General features: G+C 39.3%; 1 protein-coding gene across 2 annotated transcripts in view; it reads right to left on the bottom strand.

The window, feature by feature from the left end:
- The window catches only part of znf513a (zinc finger protein 513a), a 16,341-nt gene extending 3,864 nt beyond the window's left edge, over window positions 1–12,477 (bottom strand). The window contains exons 1-4 of one of the 2 annotated variants that reach the window (XM_008397906.1): window positions 12,260–12,349; window positions 7,547–7,656; window positions 5,822–5,953; window positions 492–1,289 (exon numbers count right to left, since the gene is read on the bottom strand). In XM_008397906.1, coding sequence (XP_008396128.1) covers window positions 492–1,289; window positions 5,822–5,953; window positions 7,547–7,586 — 970 coding nt within the window. In that variant the 5' untranslated portion in view covers window positions 7,587–7,656; window positions 12,260–12,349. Of the gene's footprint in view, window positions 1–491; window positions 1,290–5,821; window positions 5,954–7,546; window positions 7,657–12,259 lie in introns of both variants that reach the window. The other variant, XM_008397903.2, reaches the window with a different exon arrangement.
- Window positions 12,478–12,655: the final 178 nt, after the last annotated feature.

Raw genomic sequence — 12,655 nt, 5'->3', positions numbered from 1 at the left:
TTTTTTTTTTTTTAAGTCAAGCTTCTCTGGCTCCTCCTGGTGGTCCATTTACAGAAACACACCGGTTCCAGTCAGAAACAGCCAATCAGAGCCAGAAGCTCTACAGCTCCTCCCCCACATTAGAGCCTGCTGTTAACTAGCTAGCATGGCCGCTGATGACAGCGAGTAAACATTAATCTTTAACATCCTGTAACATTAAGTTGTTTCTGCGCGTACACACGGTTGACTGACAGCATTAAGATGCTTCATTCTGGCTCTGATTGGTTGCTTCTGACCAAGCGGTGTATTGCTACAGATTGCAGTAGGACCACGGGGTGAAGGCATAGGAGTTTGATTTTTTTCATCCAATCAGATCAGATACGGTAGCAGTTTTAACGAACTTGAAAAAAAAACATATTTTCATAAAAGTTAATTACAATTATGTTACAATCAACTTCAATTAAGTTGATTTTTTTGTGTTGTCCAATAGTTAAAATTACAGGAAGTCTTACCTGAAGCACCAGACACTTCCTCATTGGGTCTTTGCTCACTCCCAGGTCTCTTCAGGCTGTTGTGGCCACACACAGGTTGAGGTGGGGCGTCCTGTCCCACCCCTGCAGAGTGCATCTGGGGCAAATTAGGAACATGCATGCGCTGGTGCCTCTTGAGGTTTCCAAGGGAACTGCAGGCGAAAGCGCACATCTCACATTTGTAGGGTTTTTCCCCAGTGTGGATGCGCAAGTGTCTCTGCAGGTTCACCAGCTGGGCTGAGGCGTAAGTGCACAGAGGGCAGTTGAAGGGCTTCTCCCCGTTGTGCGTCTTCATGTGGCGCTTCACGTGGTTGGCATAGCGAGAGGAGAAGCCACAGCGGTCGCACGAGTACTGCTTGAGCTGTCTGTCCTCGGCGGACAGTTCTTCCTCGTCACCCACCCTGTTCCCCAAGCCCTCGCAATCAGGCTGGGAATTCGCACGAATCTGCAAACCGGAGCGAATCCCGCCGCCGCTCCCGAAAGGAGAGCAGAAGTCTGAGCTTTTCGCCTCCCTGGAGGCTTTGCAACACCTAAGGCAGTAAGGCCCAACCAGGTCCATGCCCGGGCCGAGAGGTTCGTCGCGGAGCTGTCCGCAGCCCCTACAGGACAGGTAAGGAGGAAACATTGGCTCGGATTGAGTCCCTCGGCTCTGGCATTCCCTCCTGTTGTCGGCTGTGCTGCGCGAGTTGTCCGTTTCACTTTCCATACTGAGCTGGTTGTAGGAAGAGCTCTCCTCATCACCCAGAGGACACACGGAGAAACCGATCTCAGCAGCTACTTCTATAAAACAAAAAAACAAACACATTTCATCCTGAAGGCCCACAAAGTGAAAACAACTCTTACAAATGTGCACAGCTTAAAAAAAACAAACAAACAATCAAATCAGATATGGTAGCAGTTTTAACAAACTTGCAAAAAACATATTTTTATGTTGAAGTTTGAAATGAACAAACAATGCAGTTAAAGTCCCTTTTTTTTTTTTTTTATTCCATTTACATTCTTTATTAATAAAGTATTTTCTATGGGTCACTGCTGTTTGCATAAGTGCTCCATAAAAGTGGCTCCCAGTTCAACCGACAAAACAAAACTACATTTGTTATGATTCTATCTACCGTATCCTAAGGAAGTGTTTATACACTTTGAATTTCTCCTATTGAGCCGTAAACTTCTGCTGTTTTTTACTGAGATTTTCTGTGATCGATCAACACAAGGTGGCACACAATTCAAAAGAAGGTTTTAATTTTTACCCCCAACAAATATTAACCTAGATAGAGTGCAACGTTTTTAATCAATTTGCTTTGATACACTAAAAATAAAATTCCTTTTCCCACAGGTACAACAAGAACACTTTCTGTCACTTTACGGCTCGTGGAAAACTACAAACATGACTACGTCTTAATTTCTTTCAACCTCTGCTGACTTCTTACTTCTCTTCTTTAAAGGTCTGTGGAATGTTAATGGAGGTTAACAGTTGGTCTTTCAACACATGAGCTGCAAATCGCTGCAGTTCCCCCGGTGACAGCCCAGTCCTTCTGGCTGCTTCTCCTGCTAAAGCTGGGTGTGCAGTTCTACCACAACGACTCTTTAAGCAAACTTGGATGATATGAGTTATGAGATTTAATTTCCCCTTGGGATGAAATGTTTTTGGATTTGAATGTCTTAATTGAAAAGCTCCATTAATACCAAAAATAAATTACTTGTTTACCAATTGTTTGCACTGAACTTCTACAGGGCTAGCAGAGTAAAGGGGGCAAACACAAGGCAAACCAAAAATTTTCAGATTTTTAATTTTAGATCATTTTGAAAAGCGTTGCTCCTTTTTCTCTCCACTTCACAATTATGCAGTATTTTTTGTTGGTCTATTATTTAAAGCCCCAGTATATTACATACATACATTTATGGTTCTAACATGACAAAAGTAGGAAAAATCTAATGAACAGGAATACTCTTAGTAATCAGACGGTGCATTAACCAAACACTGTGGATGCATAGAGTGAAACGAGCCAGCTCTTCCTTTTCCACTACGTTACGGTGAGCGTTCAATATGTTCATGTCACTTCAACCGTTTTACGACTTAGCTATGATCATTCCTATGCACATGTTCAAACAAGCTCAGCACAAATTAAAACCTGAGCACAGAATTCATTTCAAACTTCAGTGTGCACAGTGGAGGCATTCAGGGCGGGGTTGGCACTGTGCCACACACAGCTACACAGACAATGTTGAGTTTAGAAAACAGATTTTAAAAAAACATTAAAGAGAAGAGGTGGAAAAGTAAATGTAAAGACATTTTTTAACATTAAAAACTCACTCCCTTAAGTGATAACTTATAGCAAAGAAAAAAAACAAAAACTTTCAGGCAGACAAAGCCTCACTTCACAGCAAAATCCTTTTAGTGAATGAAATGATACTCACAGACTAAGCCGAGTGTATTTTTAGAGGTAGGAAAATCTATTTCTCCCAGACGGTGGAGCAAAAAGATTCAATGCTTTGACATGCCGAGCTCTCGAGGGCCGAACGAGCAGGACCGAGACCACCTTCCTCTCCAGATGCTGAAGCACAAAGTGAGGAAGGGGAGATCTGGAGCCAGCCTTTTATCCCGGCCCATGGAAACCCCTCATGGATGATTACCAGGCCTAATGATAATGATGATGACTGCAATGGTGAGGCTGCTTCTGATGATGATGATGATAATGATGATGAGGGCAGAAGATGATGATGATGATGAGGGCAGAAGATGATGATGATGATGATGATGATGATGATGATGATGATGATGATGATGGGGAAACGATAATGGAGGTAGAGTAGCGTGAGCAGAGGCAGCACATGATGAATAAATGCCTTCTTATGATGATGTCCTTGATGGTAATGGTCCCGTCTTTATGACCCTTATATAACGTTCGCGTCTCAGCTCCTTCTTTCGCTTTCTCGTTTTTCAGTTCACTCGGTCTGACAAACAACCACACAGCGAAATGTGTGCTGCCTGTTACACACCATCGCCAGAAACTGCAGCGATGTAGGTGGAAAGAATAAAAAAATTGAAAAAAAAAAACAAAACAAAAAACAAAAAAAAACAACCAGACTAACAAATTAATAAAAACACTGAGGTCGTGTGTCTTCCTTTCGGCTTGTGAGACGAGACAAAACAAAATCCGAAGTTCAAGAGAACAAAAAGTGGAAAGGCTTTGAAAGAAATCCGTGACCCGCCGTCTTTTGTTCTTACAACTGGGTTTCAAACCACAAAAGATTAAAGTAACACTTCATATTAGAGATGTGCCGATCAGGTTTTTTCCTGCCGATTCCGATCMCCCATGAGGGCCGATCACCGATACCGATCACCGATACCGATCACAAAATAATAATTTTTTTTTGTTAATCATAAGCACTACCGGTTACATTATGTAGAAAAAGGAACCATGAATTCACCTTAATTTAGACAAAAACTTGTTTTTAATAACTTTCCAAGAAAAAAACAAAACAGGCATTGTGCAAATAGTACTGCTATCAGTAAAACTATCTTTAACAGACTGATAACATATGAAGGCTATGAAGAGGCTAAATAATGCAAAGAGCCAAAATAAAACCTCTCAACATTGCCAAAAAATTCAAGTATAAAACTTAACATTCAAAGGCAAAAACCGGTTCCATTACAATAAACAATCCAGAGTTACTGAATGAAAACTTCCTGATAGCATGGCGGCTAGCTGATTACTGCTAGTTCTGAGCGGCTGTTTCTGACTGAGCAGAGTAATTATGCAAAGCAGGGAGGAGATCAATTATTTTTTCAGAGATTATCCGTCTCATGTTTAGGACAGCGAAAGTTTTAATACGTATGTAAAATTTATTTTTTTTAGGTTAGATGCTGCAGCTTTAAGCAGAGGTTCGGTGTGAGAGTCACTACCAGGTGGAGCAGAAGCGGCGCTCCGTCTGTGAAATATTACTACCTGTAGCGCGTAGCAGYGGTTCAACAGCGAGAGCAGAACCAGCGTCTTACATCGCAGCTCGAAGACTTAAATAATTTTGCAGGTTATTTGTTTAGCTTTCTGACCGTCATGCTAATCCGGGTGAGTGTTTGTAGCTGTGCGCTGCTTTACCTGCCATTTGATCCTCCATATGTCTTTTTTACTGCAGTGAGCCTCGATGTAGCCAAACTCTGTCAAGTATGGCATTGTTTTTATGCCATATTAGCTTCGTTGTGTTGATGCATTTTGACCTGCTTCAATTTTCTGCTGCAACACGCAAACTTCCCCATTCACTCAGTGCGTTATAGTTCCACATCGCTTAGGATTTGTTGCTGCGTGTTTGCGCAGTGTGAAGGAAAGAGGAGACCAGCTGCACAGGCAGGCTGCGAAATGAGATGCAGGTGATCGGTTTGTGTGATCGGCAACAAGAGACCGTTATCGGCAATCACCGATCATACACTTTTTCACAGAAATCGGCCAATTATGATCGGTGGCCGATCGATCGGCACACCTCTACTTCATATCACAATATTTTTTCCCCCTGACATTAATAGGATGTATTGATCTCCTTACTAAATTTCGATAAACGTTGGAACTTCTAATTACAAGCCAATTAATTAGTTGTCCAAAGGCTGAGAAATCATTAAAACAAACTTTTTTTCACCTTTCGGAGAAATATGGAATATTTTTTCCCTTTCGGTTATGGAAAGACAGTTTTCTCTTCAGACACAAGAAAACTTTTTAAGAAATGGCAGCTTATCAATTGATTGTTAGCCAATCATTTACCAGTCAACTTAATCAATAACTTTCATCCAATACAACGCATCCAGTTTAATTTTGAACATTATAATTTAAAAAAATTAGCTCTAAATCAGAAGTCATCTTCAGCATCATTAGCAGGTTGTAGCCTATCTCATCATTTTAATACCTCGCATTCAAGTTTTTTATGACTTGTCAGACATCAGATATGAAATTTTGCAACTGGGAATCTAAAACGCAGCAGCTAAAAACTTACAGGAGGTGGAGATGTCTTCAATACCAAATGACTGCAATGGAAAGAGTGAAGCTAAACCAGATTTCCTCTAGAAATATGTCGCGTTTTAATATTTCAAGATAAAGCCTGGACATACAAATATTTGTCTATAGTTGTTTTTTCAAACTTACCAGCACCGTAAAAACAATCAATTCAAACTCGAAATATTCCAGACATTGTCGAAACTCTGGTTTTATGTTTAAATACGACATAAAACCAGACTCAGATTTACTGTGTTTTTCACCAGTTTGTGAATTTAAAAACATTGACACAAACTCAGTTTCTAAAAATAAAGAAAGAAAAAACCCACAAACCTGCAAACTTTTCCAAGCCTAGAATTCTGTCGTGATCTGCATCACCAAACACAAGGTCTTGTTCTAGAAGGAAGTCTGTGTCTAAGGGAAGGTTTCCAGGAGCGTCAGCAGCTACACCATCTTCAGAATCCACTGTGGTCAGAAAAAAAAAAATTAAATAAATAAATCATACATTTAATGGTTCGAAATATTTGAAACAGTCCACATAAAGCCTTTGGCGTTTTCTCCAAAGACACTAAGGTAAACAAAAACTGTTAACAGCGGCCGAATGTTGCTCTTTTATCGTAACTACACCAGATGACACCTTAAAATTTTACTTTATAAAGATTTCATTAAAGTTTCATGAAGTAAAACTGACTCTTCCATACAAATGACACCTCTAATTTAAGTCAACAAAATTACTGGCAATTACATACTGTAAAATACTAGTAAAATTGTAATGTTTTGAAGAAATTTTCCATTTTTACTTTACTTTTTTTTTTAAGTTGATGAGAAACGTTTAAATAATCTGTGATTTTCTTTTCCCCTCCGAAGGGTCTAAATGTGACATGTTACACTGAATTCTGTTTGCCACTCTTCAAAATAGGAAAGAGAAGAGACGACTCTCTTTCAAGAAAGGCAGATGAGTGTTAAATCTTCTCACGACAAGAAATGGTTTCATTTGCCCATTTCTTCCTGGAGAAAAAGCGTATTTTTAACCATCCAAAATGTAAATATTTGTAATTTGCTAAATGCTACTGAGACTTAGATGAGACTAAAGCTTGGGACACACTACATGACTTTCAGTCTTTACAGATTTTGGAAAGACTGACGTCACGCTACCAGACTTTTGCAACTGAAAAACTTAACTAAACCTGTAGAGGGATTAGACTATGAGATTTATCAAAACAACTAAAGCCAGGTAAACACATCAAATTTCCAAGGTTCAACAGTAAAACAGATCCATAGGTGGGGCTAAAAGAAGATACTTTCAAAATTTGTACAGGCTGTATTTCTGCGCCGACTCCCCTGCTTCTGGGCCGATTTCTTTTCGAAAGGTCCTGAGAGCATTGGTGTGCATTTGCCTCTGCCAGGAAATCAAAGAACAGTTTTCAATGGACCTTTCAGCAAGATAATGATCCAGAAAACTCCCCAAACTAAACAGAAACGGTTCACTGGACATAAAAAGTAAGTCCCCTGCACTAAATCCAATGGCAAACTTTTGGGTGAGCTGAAGAAAAGGGAGCACAAGAAATGACCAGGGAGTTGGGATTAACTGCAAATATTGTTTTTACTTTACAAAATCACGTATGGGAATACCAAGTTCTCTCCTAATGGTAAAAACGCAGTACAAAGAGTATGAAGACTACACAAAAGTCCTTAATCTAAAAAAAAAAAAACCTCATTATGTCAGAGTCACCGTTTATGAAGAATGTATCAAATACATCGGGTACATCTTCAAAATATAGCTTTATAGTCATATTTTAATTTCACATCAAACTGCAAAAATGATAAAACACAGAATGAAAACAGAAAAATCTTACATCTTCTAAAATCCTTCCTGAAGTCGGTTTTAAATAAGTTTGCGAACAGCCCAGCGGTAACTGAACAGCTGATCTTCGAGTCAATTTGATGTGAAGACATGGACCGAGAACAGAAACCGCTTCAAATGATGGTTCTGTTGTTCAGGACTTATGTAAAAACAACAATAACAGTCAACTTTAAGAAGATCCATAGAGCACCTACACTTGACTGGCTGTGGATTCTGCTGTTTTTTTCTTGGCATCTTCCGGTCAGCCTCTCTCTTCTGTCCAGCGTCTTCTTCCAGACTTCCACAACCATCAGCTCATTGTCATCTGTTCGGATAAAATATTTTGAAAGTATCCAATTCCCCCAATCAGCCACATCATTGTGCGCATGCACCCAACATCCGAGCTCCTCTCTAAAGGTCCTGTCAGGCACCCACACATTTGCAGCAGGTTTCATAGATGACAGACGCTTGACCGGACTGAAATCTTTAACAATTTAAAGGCCTAGTCAATGTCTTTAATAGGCTTTGAAGGTCAAGCCACTCACAAGCAAACTTAGACTTTTTATTCTGCGTGATCAAATGCTCTCAATTACGCTGCAGTCCTGGAGAGCAGGAAGGCGTGGTGCTTGCATAATTAGCTAACGATTATTACAGTCCAGACAGTCCAGATGTTAATGCACATCTCTTATGCCTGAGATGTGTATTAACACAGCAATAACAATAAGTTTGTGACATACTGTGTAGCCCTACTGGGCAGATTATCCTGACAAACGAGGGAGCTACCAGTAGGGAATATGGTTTTCCTTTAGGGAGTAACAATTTAAGTGAAACGTGGAAAAAAAAACTGTGTCCAGAACTTAAAAAATTCCAAACAACTGTTTTTAAAAATCCTCCAAAACGAGCCAGATTCTTCCGATGTGGTGAGTTCAATAAAAAAAAAAAAAAAAAAAAACAGATCACAATGGCTGCACACCGCACACATTATTACCCAGAGCTACACAAACAAAAGCCATCTCATGTCTCAAAACCAGTGGTGGGAAGTTCGTTACTGTACTTAAGTACAATTTTCATGTATCTGTACTTTACTTAAGTAGATTTAATAATGGGGACTTTACTTTTACTCCACTACATTTTACAGTAAGTATCTGTACTTTCTACTTCACTACATTTCTACAAAACTGTCGCGTTACTCGTTACATCCAAGTCGCGTTGCTTTTTTTCCGTTAAAATGTGAAGTTCAGGGATTTAAGGTGGCGCCGTAAAATCCGATCAATAACGTGACTTAGTGTCTGTTGTCACCCATCGGCTCCCCCTTTACTCGCACGCGGAGCTCCAGACATGCGCAGTGGTTTCCTCTGAGCGTCAGTAATATAATAGCGCTGCATAAATCATAAGATATGGCGACATGTAAAATCAGCAGCGCTTCGCTTTCACAGATGGTGGGACTTCGTCCAATTTTTAACTTCACTTGGAAGGAAAGCTTAAAGAAAGGTAAGATCTGTGGACGTGATGCTAGCAAAGCTAGCTGTACTGAGACACATGTTGCATCTGCGATGAAAAAAGGTTGCCACTCATGCACTGAATTACTGTGTGGAGGTGTTGACTGAGGTGTTGCATATATGGGACAACGCTGTGACCAAAGTGCAATATAGTAATATGACATTCAGGAACGATCCGATTCTTCTGGACGAATCTTGACCAAGTCCTATAGTGCTGAAGCCTCATTGAGAGCCGTTCTTTGTTCTTGTAATGCTCTGCGTACACTGCAGTAGCTATTTTATTTCATTAAAATATCTTTATATTTAATTGGCGAATAAATAAAACAAGAACGTAAGAACGCAGAGCATGCTCATTGCTCTTTGTTTTCGTCACCTGTCATGGTGGAAGACGTTGCAGCAGGAGGGAGGATGAGAACAGTCACGGGGCTCCTCCTGCTTGGTTACTTCTTGCTTATTGGGCCTTGGACAGTGTTCATAGTTGAGCGTTGTTAATTGCTATGTTTAATGGTGCAGACAATTATTATTTCTGACATTGGCAATATGGGCAACCGCCCAGGGTGTTATTTTTTTAGGGATGGCAGGAGACCTCTGTGTATTGTGGCACAGAGATGAAAGCAAAACAGAATGAAGAAGAGTTTGAATTGTCACTGGTTAAATTTATTTCAGCTCTAAGTATTTAATATCTAGGTGTTTTTATGGGAATGTGGATCTTTCAGATCAATTTGAGAAGCAATTTTGATAGGTGCACTTAATTTTATTGTCATGTAGCGCGGGGTGCTGGTTTTGATTTGGTCTTGGGTTCAGTGGTCCAGACTACAACTCTGCTACGAGGCTCCTTGGTTCCATGTCCTCCTCTGCCAGTTGGATTTCTTCCAAAATAAATGTGTGGCAAAAAAAGTGAAGTTCATGTTATGTTAGGACAGGAGACGAGATGTTTCCATCCCTGAAATTATGATGCATAGAATCACATATCTAAGTCGAAACTATGTTACAGAGTAAACACAACAAAAACATGCTTTATCTGTGGTATTGTTCATTAAAATGGCACATTTCTGATGTATTGAAATTAAATATGATTGGTACACTTAATGATATTAGCGATTAGGTGATGCATTCAGCAAGTACTTTTACTTTTAATACTTAAGTATTTTTAAAAGCCAGGACTTTTTTACTTTTACTTAAGTAAAATGTTAATGTGGTACTTTGACTTTTACTTAAGTACATTTTTGTCTGTGTATTTGTACTTTTACTTAAGTAAATTTTTTGAGTACTTTCTCCACCACTGCTCAAAACTGAATGGGCTGTACTGTACGTACAGTGCCTTCAATAAGTATCCGTACCCCCAAACATTCTCTCATGTTGTCATGATACGACAATCTCTGATTCATCGAAAAGGGATAGACCAACACTTCTAGTTAAGCGCATAACTTAACAAGTTTCAAAGTTTTTTTTCTGTACAAATAAAAATGCCTTTAGAAGTCACTTAATCAGAAAATTAAGTCCAACTATGTATATTTTTTTCTTAGTATAAGCTATTTTTTGAAGGCCTCCACTGTTTGCTTGATAATTTTAGCGAACAAGCAGCGTCATGAAGACAAAGACACACACCAGACAGGTCAAAAAAAAAAAAAAAAAGAAATGGCACAACTGTAAATCTACCAAGACATAGCAGTCTAATCAAACTGGCACCCGGGTAAGCAGAGCATTAATCTGACAAGAGGCCCATGGTGTCTCTGGAGGAGCTGCAGAGATCTTCAGCTCAAGTCAGAGAGTAGCTGTCTGCAGGACTTTCATGCACTCCACAAATCTGGCCACTTTTCCACCCTTTTGTGGAAAAGTATCAAGATGAAAGTCGAGGGGGTAGGGGGAGAGACAGCAAAAATCTAGAAGGAAGTTTTCTGCTCAGAAAGCCTCCTTGCTGATGTGGCCAGCATGCAAACCACTATGTGCCGAAGAAAACTCACACTGCATATACGACCATGAGCACAACGTCCCTTACTGCGAGATACGGTGGGAGCAACGTCATGCTGTGGACATAAATATCTTTAGGAATGGGGCTCTGGGGGAGGGGAGGGGGGTGGAGGGGAGCAAAGCTGATGTGAAGATATATGGAATTGAACAGAGAGATTCTGGAAGAAAACCTGCTTAAGACTTCAGATCGGGGAAGAGGATTAGCTTCCACCAGGCAGGAATGAGGAACTATCACACAGTTCATCATGATATTTAAGGGAACAACAATAAAGTCTTTAAGGTTTCCTGACCTTATAGAAAAAAATGTATATAAATAAATATATTATATATATTCCACTTTTGACTCCGTGAGAGCAGGAATCAAACTATATATTTAAAACTATAATTAAATACAGTCTGCTGTTTTACATGTGGTGAACAAATAAACTGCACTATTACATTTATTTGGTGTCCTGATGTTCCTGATTGTTGATTTTTGTTCTTGCCCCAGCCATACAAGCTATTGTAAGAACTACTTTTTTAATCTTATTTATAATAAATGCTTAAAAAAAATCACAAGATGCTTTCAAGTCCATTTTGCTCATACTACACCCAGTACAACCCAACAATTGCCTCTATAATCTATAATCTGTAACAGTAATTGGTCATTTCACATTGCCCTTTAATGGATGGATAGATTTGCATTTACATTGGAACCTGAGAAAATAAAGTTTTGTTTTTTTTAAAATTCATCTCAGGACCATTAATTTATAAACTTCACCAACTAAAACTGACTTGGAGTTCCGTTTTTAAAACGTAAACAAAGTGATATTTCTAGCCATAAGAATGACCTCAACGGAACAATTTTGACTTTATAATATATAAATATATATGTGTATGTCGAGAACAATAAACATCATCGTCTTTCTTGCCTGGTCTCAAGAATCTCGGATCAGTGCAATTTAATGATCACATAGTCTAAATTTGGGAAGGCAATTTAATATCAGAGTAGTTTCCCCCCCCCCAGTAGTTTGTGTTACCACGTTACAATGAACAAAGCTAAAACATAACAGCTGAAAAAAGGGTATAAACCACCGCAGGGCGCATTCTCATTTCCATGTAGAGCATGTGCAGAGCGTAAACAAAAGCCATTAAGATGCTTCAACAAAAATGGCTAACAGATTCGCTCTGGAATTGTAATACAGCATGAACAAATCTTGTACTAGGCAGTAAAACAAAGCTGAAATGCCTTTATTTACTGCAGGACACAATTGCACAATGCAAACATGAAAAAATGTCAGCAACGTTTCAGTGTCCGCTGTTAAGCAGTCCAATGAGAAGCTAAAATTAAAAGTGTCCTCGTTGTTGTGCAGTAATGAGTAACAAGAACCATCTTTAGTGAATATTTCAGCAGCAGAAACACATAGTTAGCCAAATAGCTAATGTCAACTTCACTGGTTAGCTATCAAGCTAACTTACCTAGATACCGTAAATATTCCAGTCGAGGGGAAAGGTTTTTATCTGCGGTAAATTGTTCATTAGACGAGAAGAATATTTCCTCAAACACCCGACATCTGTAGATCCGCCATGTCTTCATGGGCTGCGGTGACAAAGAAAGGCAATTAATGGTATTTTTCATAACTTAATTGATTTTCTGACTCGCCTGTAAGCCAACGGTAACAACAACTACGACAGTACTTCCGGGTTTTGCCTTTCAGAGTAAAAGCAAGTCAGCTTTCTTTTACTCAACACTAACTTTCTGGTACTTTGTATTTTAGATGCTGTTTAAATGCTTTGGTGGTGATTTCCCTCGGTATATTTGGGGGAAACGGTAGAAAACTATTATCCTAATTTGCCCAAAACTTACCTATATAT

This window comes from Poecilia reticulata, linkage group LG21, assembly GCF_000633615.1.
Source record: "Poecilia reticulata strain Guanapo linkage group LG21, Guppy_female_1.0+MT, whole genome shotgun sequence".
NCBI classification, from domain to species: Eukaryota; Metazoa; Chordata; class Actinopteri; order Cyprinodontiformes; family Poeciliidae; genus Poecilia; species Poecilia reticulata.
The sequence above is the reverse complement of the archived record's forward strand: the minus strand, read 5'-3'. Positions and strand labels throughout refer to the sequence as shown.